This window comes from Anolis carolinensis, chromosome 2, assembly GCF_035594765.1.
Source record: "Anolis carolinensis isolate JA03-04 chromosome 2, rAnoCar3.1.pri, whole genome shotgun sequence".
NCBI lineage: Eukaryota > Metazoa > Chordata > Lepidosauria > Squamata > Dactyloidae > Anolis > Anolis carolinensis.
In genome coordinates, this window is record NC_085842.1 from 18,183,370 (window position 1) to 18,196,171 (window position 12,802).

Sequence of the window (12,802 nt, forward strand, 5' to 3'; positions counted from 1 at the left end):
ATTCCATCAAGGAATCAAGTACAGTAGGGTCTCACTTATCCAACACTCGCTTATCCAACGTTCTGGATTATCCAACGCATTTTTGTAGTCAATGTTTTCAATATATCGTGACATTTTGGTGCTAAATTCATAAATACAGTAATTACAACATAACATTACTGCATATTGAACTACTTTTTCTGTCAAATTTGTTGTATAACACGATGTTTTGGTGCCTAATTTGTTAAATCATAACCTAATTTGATGTTTAATAGGCTTTTCCTTAATCCCTCCTTATTATCCAAGATATTCGCTTATCCAACATTCTGCCGGCCCGTTTATGTTGGATAAGTGAGACTCTACTGTAATTACAACATAACATTACTGCGTATTGAACTACTTTTTCTGTCCAATTTGTGGTATAACATGATGTTTTGGTGCTTAATTTGTAAAATCATAACCTAATGTGATGTTTAACAGGCTTTTCCTTAATCCCTTCTTATTATCCAAGATATTCGCTTATCCAAGCTTCTGCCGTTTAGCTTGGATAAGTGAGACTCTACTGTATATATTACATGTAATATTACTAATAATATTGCAGTATAGTGGCATAATACAATATATTCAGCTTATATTATGCTATACGAATAACATAATATATTGTATGTACATATAACTTGTAATCCACCCTGAGTCCCCTTCGGGGTGAGAAGGGTGGGATATAAATGTCGCAAACAAGCACAGTTACAAATCCAATCAATATAGTCCATCAAGGAATCAAATACCAGTAAACAGGGCTTCGAGGTAGCCCGACATTCTGTGTTAAAGACACCCACAAACTGGCTCTGAAGGTTATCTTGGGCCTACTCCTCCCACACTGAGTCTCCACAGAAGAGTCCATTCCAGGACAGGGCAGCTCCCAATACTCTGTTTACATGATCTAATCCAAAAGCCAGCCAAGCTCTCGCTGCCATCAGTCAATATCACCAACTGTTTGTTGCTGCTGGAGGCAAGGGATGAGTCAGGCCAATTAGCGAGAGTCTCAGGAAGCCAGGCCTGTATCTGTGCAGCTGAGCTTGTTTGGCTCTTGGCGCATGCGCAGGAGAGCAGCGGGGGGAGGGCGCTGTGAGGAAACGGCCACTTCCGCTTCCCCTCCTCCTCCTCCCACTTCCTGGTGAGACTGATCCCAGTCGCTCTCCGTAGGACTCATCCTCTCGGTTCCTTCCCTCAGAAGAGGCCCATGGATTAGAGACCCATTTAAGAGAGAGTAGGCCTGGCTGGGCCAATTTTGGGGAGAAAGTCTGGGCTGGGATTGAAGGGAGCTCAATGGGAAGTCAAGGAATCCCTTATTATCCATAGTGGTTGATGTTTGTATTATTACCTCATTTTGTATGTTCACTGCCTGTTTTACTGCATGTTGTGTTTTAACTGCTTATTTTATTTGATCGTTGTATCATTGTTTTTTAGTTATAGTTATTGGTTTTAACTTGTCGTATTTTGTTTTTGTTTTGGGCTTGGCCCCATGTTAGTTGCCCCGAGTCCCTTCGGGGAGATGGTTGCGGGATAGAAAAATAAAGTATTATTATTATTATTATTATTATTACAGTAGAGTCTCACTTATCCAACATTCGCTTATCCAACGTTCTGGATTATCCAACGCAGTCTGCCTTTTAGTAGCCAATGTTTTCAATACATTGTGATGTTTTGGTACTAAATTCGTAAATACAGCAATTACTATGTAGCATTATTGCATATTGAACTACTTTTTCTGTCAAATTTGTTGTTAAACATGATGTTTGGGGCTTAATTTGTAAAATCATAACCTAATTTGATGTTTAAAAGGCTTTTTCTCAATCCCTCCTTATTATCCAACATATTTGCTTATAATAATAATAATAATAATAAAACTTTATTTATACCCCGCCACCATCTCCCTGTGGGGACTCGGGGCAGCTTACATGGGGCAGAGGCCCAAACAACATAGAACAAAACATAGGCAACATAATACAAATCACACTATAAAAAGATAAAACAGTAATACAATATATCAATTAAAACAAAAATACAGGATAAAAAATTGCATTTAAAACACACAAATGGTAAAATCGTAATAAAAACGGGATAGATTATTAAAAACCCAATGCTTATCCAATGTTCTGCCGGACTATTTATGTTGGATAAGTGAGACTCTACTGTATTGGTTTTAACTTGTATTTTGTTTTTGTTTTGGGCTTGGCCCCATGTTAGCTGCCCTGAGTCCCTTCGGGGAGATGGTGGCAGGATAGAAAAATAAATAATAATAATAATAATTATTATTATTATTATTATTGGCTGAGAATTTTGGAGTAGAGCCTTTTCTGTTGAGAGAAGAGGGAGGAAGACCATCTTGGATCAAGTTTGGTTCTTCATCAAACAGTGGTTCCAACATGGGGACACCCTACTCATCTCGACCTGAAGCAAGACTTGGGAGCAGTGGGGCATCCTGGGGAAAGACTACACATAAGTTCCTAAGTATTGACATTTATAGCTCAGATATACAGCGTCAGCACTTCAGGCAGTCCTCCTACCGAGAGGGTGAGGGACCCAGAGAGGTTTGCCACCGCCTCCACGATCTGTGCCGCCAGTGGCTGAAGCCAGAGCAACACACCAAGGCTGAGATGTTGGACCTGGTGATCCTGGAGCAGTTCCTGAGCATCCTGCCCCCAGAGATGGGGAGCTGGGTCCGAGAGTGTGGGGCAGAGACCTGTTCCCAGGCAGTGGCCCTGGCGGAAGGCTTTCTCCTGAGTCGAGCAGAGGACAAGAGGCAGGAAGAACAGGTGAGAGCATTTCCTCTTGGTTTCACTAACTTTAGGACATATTTATTTATTTATTTACTACATTTATATCCCGCCCTTCTCGCCCCAAAGGGGACTCAGAGCGTCTTACAAATTGTATGTATATACAATGTATTATATTATAACATAGCACAATATTAGCATTATATATTACTATATTGTAGTATATCACCGTAGTGTAATATTATTAGTAATACTATATGTAATCTATAATATATAATCAATATTATTATACATTGGGGCAGTGTGGGGCAGAGACCTGTTCCCAGGCGGTGACCCTGGCGGAAGACTTCCTCCTGAGTTGGGCAGAGGACAAGAAGCAGGAAGAACAGGTGAGAGCATTTCCTCTTGGTTTCACTAACTTTGTGACTGATGAACAGGTTAAGCTTATTTTATTTATTTACTTACCATATTTATATCCCGCCTTTGTCTATCCCTGGGGGGACTCGAGATGGCTTATGAATGGCACTTGTGCAGTGCCTTGGGCATAAAAACATAAACATGAAATACAATTAGATTGAAATGGATACAAATAGGAAAACATAATTAAAATACATTCCAATGTTAAGACACGTCATCCAAATGCAAGATGTAAAACTGTTCCATAATCAATGGCACGATTTCCAGGTAAAATTATTGCACTGCGCTATTTATCAAAGGCTTGCTCCTAAAGCCAGGTTTTTACTCTTCTTCTAAAAACTAGGAGGGAGGGGGCTGATCTAATATTGCTAGGGAGGGAGTTCCACAGCTGAGGGGCCACCACTGAGAAGGCCCTGTCCCTCGTCCCCACCAATCACACTTGAGAAGAAGGTGGGATCGAGAGCGGGGCCTCCTCAGATGATCTCAAACTCCCAGGTGGTTCATAGGGGGAGATACGTTTAGACAGGTAGACTGGGCCGGAACCATTTAGGGCTTTATAGGCTAAAGCCAGCACTTTGAATTGTGCTTACATCCTACCAGGATGGCACCAATGTGTGGGAAGCTGGACTCTGCTTCCTCTGCCTCTTTTCCCACTTGCTCTGCCCCTCCTGCTGTCACCTCCATATCCATTGTAACCTCGGTTGCCACTCTACTCAAATTTGTTGACCCCCAGATATCACATTGAAAATTATGGGAGGAGAAGTATGGAAGGGGAGCCGGCCTAAGTCCCCTCGGGGAGAGAAGGTGGGTTAAAAAATAACTTTCATTATTATGGCCCTTGTTTCAAACTAGGTTGCAATCTCAGAATGCAATTTCTGCACATTTGGAAAAAATGTTTTTCTAATCTTTCTCCATACTACTTCTGGAATACTCTGTGCTCTTTCAGACCCAAAATAACTGTACTGAAGTCCAGCCTGATGTCCCTGCATCAGAAAAATCTCACTCAGATGCCAGCCAGAGCCTCCAGCAGAAGGAGCTGATGCAGGAAGGAGATGGGGCTGCAGCCTTGCAGGGTAAGAAGGAAGGCTTCTGGGAGTTTTGGTGTGTTATGCAGGCATAAATAGGAGTCTAGTGTCTAGATCTAGGGAAATCATGCTACCCCTCTATTCTGCCTTGGTCAAACCACACCTGGAATACTGTGTCCAGTTCTGGGCACGACAATTGAAAGGAGATGTTGACAAGCTGGAAAGTGTCTAGAGGAGGGTGACTAAAATGATCAAGGGTCTGGAGAACAAGCCCTGCAAGGAGCGGCTGAAAGAGCTGGGAATGTTTAGCCTGCACAAGAGAAGGCTGAGAGGGGACGCTGAACATTGAGAAAACCAAAGTGCTCTTTCAGCAGTCACCAGCCAATCCCTCTGCAAGGACAGAAATAGAGCTTTTAACATTTGTGAATGATGAGCATTTCTGCTACCTTAGCAGCCCTCTCGCCACAAAAAACAACATCAACACTGAAATACATCACCACCTGAGCTCTGCGAATGCAGCACTTTTCTAAATGAGATAGAGAGTGTTTGAAGATCGGGACATCCATAGGGATACCAAGGTGCTTGTTTATAAAGCTGTTGTCCTCTGAACCCTGTTATATGCTGGTGAAACGTGGACCGTTTAAAGACATCACACTGAACTCCTGGAACAATTCCATCAGCGTTGCCATCCAAAAATCCTACAAATCTCTTGGGAAGACAGGCGGACAAATGTCAATATGCTGAAAGAAGCAAAGACCACTAGCATTGAAGCAATGCTCCTCCGCCATACAGTCACGTACATATCCACTGCCAAGACACTGAAAGGACCATCATACTCGGATAATGAGGGATGGCCTAAGTAAGTAATTAAGGAGGATGAAAGCATCCACTTTTCTCTCTCCTGTGTGACTCATTGTGAGTATCTGCCTATGTTCTGTATGTAACAATCTGATGACTCTACTTGTTTGCAGTTACAAGGAGTGAGGATCTTTGAATTCTGTTTATATATTTGTATATATTGCAACTGTGAAGATTAAAGCCTCTTGATATTTTGGATGAAATCCTGAATCAGTGAGTTTTCTAAACAGTATGTGTATACAAGGTCAGATGGCTGGTAGATGGACTCTGCTGATAAGACAGGCTGAATCATGTTTTTGTTGTGAAAAGACTGCTGTATTTTGCTTGCTTCTGGGATACTTCCTATCCAGCTTGAAGTGGTTCAGAGAGCTCGTGATTTGGAAAGTATAAAATACTTTGTGTACCAGAATTCCACAACATAACTGTAGTCAATTAAAATTCCAAGCCCAGTACTAGCTTCAATCTAACTTATTCACACAACTTGATAAAAAGTCCTAAACTCCAAAATTTTACATATTCCTGAGCTGGAGAATGACCCATGTGTTCATATGATCATTTCTTCATAGGTTTCTTTATAGGACTGTAATTGTAACCCGAGACATGTTTATGTGATCAACTTTCTACACCTTGCTTTCTCCCCCAGGGGCTGAAATGATGTTGCCGAATCCTCAGTCGTTTCTTCCCCTTTGTGATGGTGTGGAACTGAATCAGGTAAGCAGGAGGATTCCTGGGAGAGGAGGACTGGAACTGCCTGGGTGCCATTTGTTCCAAGCTTAATAATCAAACATCTGTTGAAACACAAGAGACTGAATGCATTTCCTTAGGAGTGAGTCATTGAAGGCAGAATTGCAAACAGTACCATCAAAGGGGGGAAATTACGAGATGGCTAAACAAACCAGAATTGATATCCAAAGAACATTCAAGTGAGTTAAGATTTAAAAGAGGCATATACAAGAAATGGAAAATGGGAAAATCATCAAATGATTATGATGAGGATAATAATAACAACTTTATTTTTATATCCCGCCACCATCTCCCCGAAGGCACTCAGGGCGGCTTACGTGGGGACTAAGCCCACGTAAACAAAGATTACAAGCTAAAACACAACTTAAAAACGTAGTAACATATAAAAATCTAATTAAAACAATTATCAAGAAACAGAAAGCTATATATATGAAACTGCTGGGTCCGCAGTCTGGGGGTCCTCCTGGGCTCAGTACTGATGATTGAAGCTCAGGTGTTGGCGGTGGCCAGGAGGGCCTTCGCACAGTTAAAACTTGTGTTCCAGCTGTGACTGTACCTCAAAAAGCCTGACTTGGCCATGGTGGTCCATGCCTTAGTTATATCCATAATGGATTACTGTAATGTACTCTATGCGAGGCTGCCCTTGAAGACAACTCGGAGAAAAGTAGATCACTAGGTATAGCTCTGGTAGGACGGTAACGGCGCTCCATTCAGTCATGCCGGCCACATGACCTTGGAAGTGTCTACGGACACTGCCAGCTCTTTGGCTTAGAAATGGAGATGAGCACCAACCCCCAGAGTTGGACACAACTGGACGTAATTTCAGAGGGAAACCTTTACCTTTACCTAAGGTATTCCAGAGCCAGGAAGCCACCACCGAGAAGGCCCTCTCTCTTAACATGTGGCATGGAATAAAATGTAGGCCTCAGTATGTGATGACACAGTTAATGAGTGGAATGGCCTGTGCCTTCCTGGGGCTGAGAGTGTGACTCCCTCCAGAGAACAATTCATTAAGCATTATTTTAAAGGTCTGCAACCTTCCTCTATGGCCTAACAATCATGATGAGGCTGAGAGAGTGTGACTCACTCAGGCAACAACTTACTAAGAGTTTATTCTAAAAGGAGGAGGGGGTTGAACACCCATCCCCCACCCCCAAGGCTATAGCCCTGGTGACCTTCTTTCTGCTTTGGTGAGACCTCACCTGGAATAACATTGTGTCGCATTTAGGGCACCACAATGAAAATTGGAACATGTCCAGATTCCATTTCTCATTCTACATGTCAATTAAGAAAAGGTTTGGACTGCGACCAACTGGACCTCTTTACAAAGCTTAAACTATGGCATGGAGGCCTTAGCTCTTTCCCTTTCAAACAACTAGCAGGAATGCAAATCTATTTCAAAGGGAATCTTGTAATTATTTTTCTTGATAGCCCTTGTGTGAGAAGGAAATGTTTTCTTTTTCCACCAGGGCCCAATCACCTTTGAGGACGTGGCTGTCCATTTCTCTTTGGAAGAGTGGGTTCTTCTGAATGCTGATCAGATAGTATTGCACATGCAGACCATGGAGGAGATTCGTGGGATTGTAAACTCTCTTGGTAAGCCTCCCTTACTGATGGGATTTGTATTTCAAAATGCATTATTTCAGTCAATAGCTCCCTAGCGGGAGCAGTATCCTAAATCATCACAATCTCTGATAGTTCTCAAGGCATGGATTAGAAATATATGACATAAGTGTAGCATTGACTTGGTGCCTGAGGAACAGTGATGTTGGTACCAATTTGGACTAAATGGAGCTAAATCCAAGCTTACCACACTCCCTCTGGAAAACCTATTAAGAGTAATTGCCCCAGATCAGTTACACTACTCTGTGTGTGTGAAAGAAAGGGGGGGGGGGGGGAGGAAGTGGGAAGAAGCAGATTGGCTGGAGAGTGAATTATCTAAAACAGTGGTTCTCAGCTTGTGGGTCCTCAGGTGTTTTGGCCTACAACTCCCAGAAATCGCAGCCAGTTTACCAGCTGTTAGAATTTTTGGGAGTTGAAGGCCAAAACATCTGGGGACTCACAGGTTGAGAACCACTGATTTAAAAGATCAAACTTCCCATGGCTTCAGATACGTAGATGTGGCTATACATCTTTTTATTGGTGGTATTCAACTTAGTTTTTCCTCCCAACCAGACAGGCTAGCTTTTGCATGTCTGAAGGCTAAGCTCTCTTTCTACACTACCTCTCTCAGCAACCAAATAGCCCTTAGCTTCAGTCCTTAGCAAGATGGTGACTTGTAATATAATGCTTTTTATGTTCTGTGTTTGTGAATGATTGGGGATCTGGGTTTTTTTGTGCACTGGGAGAGGCATAGAGCAGTAAACAAGCTCTATGCCCCTATCTTTCTAATGGTAAGAGATTAATTCATGGCAGGTTGCCACTATATCTGACTGAGTCCTGCAAACTGTCCTTTTTTTCCTCCCTTCTCTGCCTTCATCATTGTTCTCCTCTTTTTCTTTACAGTCACTATCTTGTATATTATTCCCAGCTTTGTCAGGCAGATCTGTCCCTTTAGAACTCATATTTACAACCAACTTCCAAAAACTGTAAGATTCCCATTTGGTATCTGATGGATACCAAATCTTCAATACTCTGAAATTAGGTACGGGATTTTCTACGCTGTAATGGAAAAATCCAACTTTAAGGGAGCATGGGAAGAGAGAAGTGGAAGTTGGGATGAGAAATAAATCTTTTCCCATGGTAAAAGTGTAACAATCTCTGCAGCACTCCGAAATTAGGTATAGGACTTTCTGTGTTGGAACAGAAAAATCCAACCTTAAATGAAAATGGGAAGAGGGAACTGGAGGTTGGGGGAGGGAAATAAAAAGGAGGGACTGATTGTGAAATGGGTAGTAGCAAGGTGACATTTTATCTAGAGAAAAAGGAAAGCATTTGAATGTGAAGGGAAAAGGCATCCATTCCTCCAGAGAGAATGAGAAAGAAACTGGCTGGGCTGAGCAACAGGTAGCCTCTGGAACATATTTTACTTATCTCTGTCATAGAGGTTCTAGGCAGTTAAACAGGGAAAGAACAGCATTTATATATTCTTTTTGTCTGTATCTCTGTTGTTTCAAGGATAATTTCAATCCACTTCTTATCCCACTTTCTTAGACTCCTTATCACTCACACTGAGGAATTATTGTTTCTGTCCTTCTTCTTCACAGCAGAAAACTGGAAGGAGAGCAATGTACACACCAAACAAAAGAAGCATTTGGAAAACAATAGAGGATTTCCTAGACACCAGCAAACCCACAGAGAAGATGGAGATTCTGCCAGAGAAAAGCTCTACAAATGCAATGTATGTGGGCAGTGTTTTACCCAAATGTTGGCATTTGTGCTTCACAATACACTCCATGTTGGGAAAAGCCATCTTGAAAGGAAAGTATCAGCAAAAAGTGTTGCTGATTACAAATTACCACATCTAAGCCAAGAAGAAATCTTTGAAGGAACTGAGGATTTCATGAGCCAGGAGTGTGGGAAATCATTTATACAGAGTTCACACTTGCTGAAACATGAGATATTTCACACAGGACAGGAACCATACCAAAGGCAGGAGTATGGGGAGTGTTTTGTTTACAGTTCAGACTTGGTGAAGCACAAAACACTCCAAACTGGAGATAAGCCATACCAATGCCAGGAGTGTGGGAAATGTTTTACTAGCAGTTCACACTTGGTGAGCCACAAAAGACTCCACACAGGAGAGAAGCCTTACCAATGCCAGGAGTGTGGGAAATGTTTTACTAACAGTTCACACTTGGTGAACCACAAGAGACTCCACACAGGAGAGAAGCCTTACCAATGCCAGGAGTGTGGGAAATGTTTTGCTTCCAGTTCACACTTGGTGAGGCACAAAAGACTCCACACAGGAGAGAAGCCATATCAATGCCAGGAGTGTGGGAAATGTTTTGCTGATGGTTCAGCCATGCTGAGGCACAAAAGACTCCACACAGGAGAGAAGCCATATCAATGCCAGGAGTGTGGGAAGTCTTTTGCTTACAGTTCAGACTTGGTGAGCCACAAAAGACTCCACACAGGAGAAAAGCCATACCAATGCCAGGTGTGTGGAAAATGTTTTGCTTCCAGTTCAGCCATGGTGAGCCACAAAAAACTCCACACAGGAGAGAAGCCTCACATATGCCCGGAGTGTGGAGAATGTTTTACTCGGAGTTCAAACTTGCTGAGGCACAAAAGACTTCACATAATACAGAAGCCATAGATATGTCAGGAAATATTTTGCTTACAGCTCATGCTTGGAGAACAACAAAAAACTACACAGGAAAGAAAGGGTGAAAGTGCCAGAAGTATGGGAAATGTTTTACTCAGACTTCATCCCTTAACAAGTACCAGAGAATACACACAGGCTAAAAAACATACAAATGCCAGGCATGTGGGAAATGTTGTGTTTGAAGTGCATACCTTTTGAACTATCACAGACTACATACAGGAGAGACAACATACAAAGAGCTGGTAGAAAACTAATAAAATGAGTTGCAACAGGGAAATGGCAGGTTCTGGACATTTTGGTGCTGTAGACGATACATTGAACATTTCCCGATGAATATGTGTTATTCCCTTGGCTGCCAGTACCACTTGGCTTGACTTTGGACCCATTTCTTAGACAATTCTCTTTTTAGTATTGAATTCTGTTCAGTTTTCTTGCTTTTTTGACTTGGTAATGTTTTGGAGAATTCTTATTTTAAAAAGAAATCATATGTAATTCAATCAATTGTTTTTCTGGGCTTAGCTTTCAGCTCCTTTACCACCTTGGTTGCAGATTTCACTTTGTGAATGTTGTTTTTCAACTGGGATTCCAGAATTGTTCCCTGTGCTTTTGTTAAGGCAAAAACAAAGGAAAAGATGCTTACACTATTATTTCCCGTGATGTGCAAATCATATCTATAGCATTTACTATCTGTTTCCCTGCTCCTGGCAGACACACTTTTAATCCACATTAAATTGAAAAACATGAGTCTTGTTGTTACCCTGAAAATAAGACATCCCCAGAAAATAAGACCTAGTAGAGGTTTTGCTGAATTGCTAAATATAAGGCCTCCCACGAAAGTAAGACCTAGCAAAGTTTTTGTTTGGAAGCATGCTTACCAAATAGAGCATGCAGGATCGATAAATGTACGTACCATAGATGGTTGTACAAGAAAATAATGACAGTAACAATACATTCTTGATAGGATTCACAGTTTGGTCATGCTGGTTTGTGATGACAACTACTGAACAGTAATAAATGTTCATTTTTTGGTTCAAATGTGAATCCTTTATGGAAAAATAAGACCTTTGGGAACAAAAAGTAATATAAGACAATGCCTTATTATTGGGGAGACATGGTATTTTAGAATTAACAATGTTATATATAATTGATTTTGTCATAGACTATGAGAATTTGAATTTTGCAGAATTCAAGCCCCTGGATCTTATACACTAAGGAAATAATAGCTTTTAATTGAGTTGCACAGAAACCTAGGATATTTAGCGCCTTATAGTGTTGATCTCCATATGGGTAGATTGTTTTAACCTAAATTAACTTATTATTTTAATATACTAGAAAAAAGGACTTATGTTCCAGTTTGGGCTATTTATAATGGTTTTATTTTATATTGTGTATTCTAATGCTGCTGTAAACCGCCTTGAGTTATTGGACAAAGACGATATAGAAATTTCCCAAATAAATACGTTTGTCTGTAGAGTTTAAAAAAAGAAGAAGAAGAGTGTTTGTATAATTAATACTAGCTTCCCAACTATTCACTTCCAATTGTTTGAGAAAATCTAATTACCAGTAAAGAGACCACCGTATTTACATGAATCTAAGGCGCGCCTTTTTTGTTCAAATGACTGTGCCAAAATTGAGATTCACATTACATTAGTGTGATATGGTAACGTGTGAGCGGACATGCATTGGCTCACAGGAGAGGCACATGCAAGCCTCCCTGCCTGCCCCAATACACCTTTGCCTTCACCTTCCCTGCTCCTGGGGCTCCTCAACTTCACCTCCGCTGACTGGGGCCCGCAAGTGCCAGGGCCACCTCCTGCCGTTGGTGAGGCCTTTATCCGCTACACATACCTATGGTCTGAGCAAACTATCTTGGAAAATATTTCAATGTTTTTTCTAGTAGGACGGTATCAGGGGTACTATTATTGCTGGGTATGTTTTGTGATGGTGCCTCTGTGTCTGCTTGTTTTCAAAGTCATTTCTGTGTTTCACAGTGTGCAGGAACCAGTATTGCTATTTTCCATCCCCAACCAGGTACAGTAGAGTCTCACTTATCCAACACTCGCTTATCCAACGTTCTGGATTATCCAACGCATTTTTGTAGTCAATGTTTTCAATACATTGTGATATTTTGGTGCTAAATTTGTAAATACAGTAATTACTACATAGCATTACTGCGTATTGAATTACTTTTTCTGTCAAATTTGTTGTATAACATGTTTTGGTGCTTAATTTGTAAAATCATTGACGTTTAATAGGTTTTTCCTTAATCCCTCCTTATTATCCAACATATTCGCTTATCCAACATTCTGCCGGCCCGTTTACGTTGGATAAGTGAGACTACTATACATGGATTGAGGAGCAAAGGCATAAATTTGATAATCAAGAGCGCCATCAAAACCTCAAGCATACCCAAAGTATTTTGGGCTCTATTAAGATTTTACTTATTCAAACAAGGTGGATAAAAATCTGCACCTCACTGAGTTACACTCAGTTGTACTGGGGATGGGCTGGGTATATCCACTTACTCCACTATATTTGTTGTCGACCGCGTTTCTGGGGGATCGGGCCCCTTAAGGAGAGAGCCGATCCGGTCCTGAGGGAACGGACCTTGGCGAAGCCAAAAGAAGAATATAAGCCGCAATACAACCTGAAGCCTGAAATGAAGAAGGTCCGCCAAGTTGAAGGAAAATCCGCCAAGGAGTTTTTATTAAGCGATTCAGCTGAAAAGGACGCTA

At 41.3% G+C, this 12,802-nt stretch overlaps 1 protein-coding gene across 2 annotated transcripts; it reads left to right on the forward strand.

Moving 5' to 3' along the window:
* The first annotated feature begins 1,137 nt into the window (after nt 1-1,137).
* LOC103280224 (zinc finger protein 436) lies at nt 1,138-11,657 on the forward strand. Of its 2 annotated transcripts, none has more exons than XM_062973428.1 (6): nt 1,138-2,795; nt 3,059-3,145; nt 4,120-4,246; nt 5,700-5,767; nt 7,270-7,396; nt 9,010-11,657. In XM_062973428.1, the coding sequence occupies exons 1-6, from the start codon at nt 2,406-2,408 to the stop codon at nt 10,056-10,058; spliced, it is 1,848 nt and encodes a 615-aa protein (XP_062829498.1). In that variant the 5' UTR covers nt 1,138-2,405; the 3' UTR covers nt 10,059-11,657. The 2 variants fall into 2 exon arrangements, with proteins under 2 accessions (XP_062829498.1, XP_016852001.2); XM_016996512.2 differs by having other exon boundaries at nt 1,139-2,795; nt 9,007-11,657.
* Nucleotides 11,658-12,802: the final 1,145 nt, after the last annotated feature.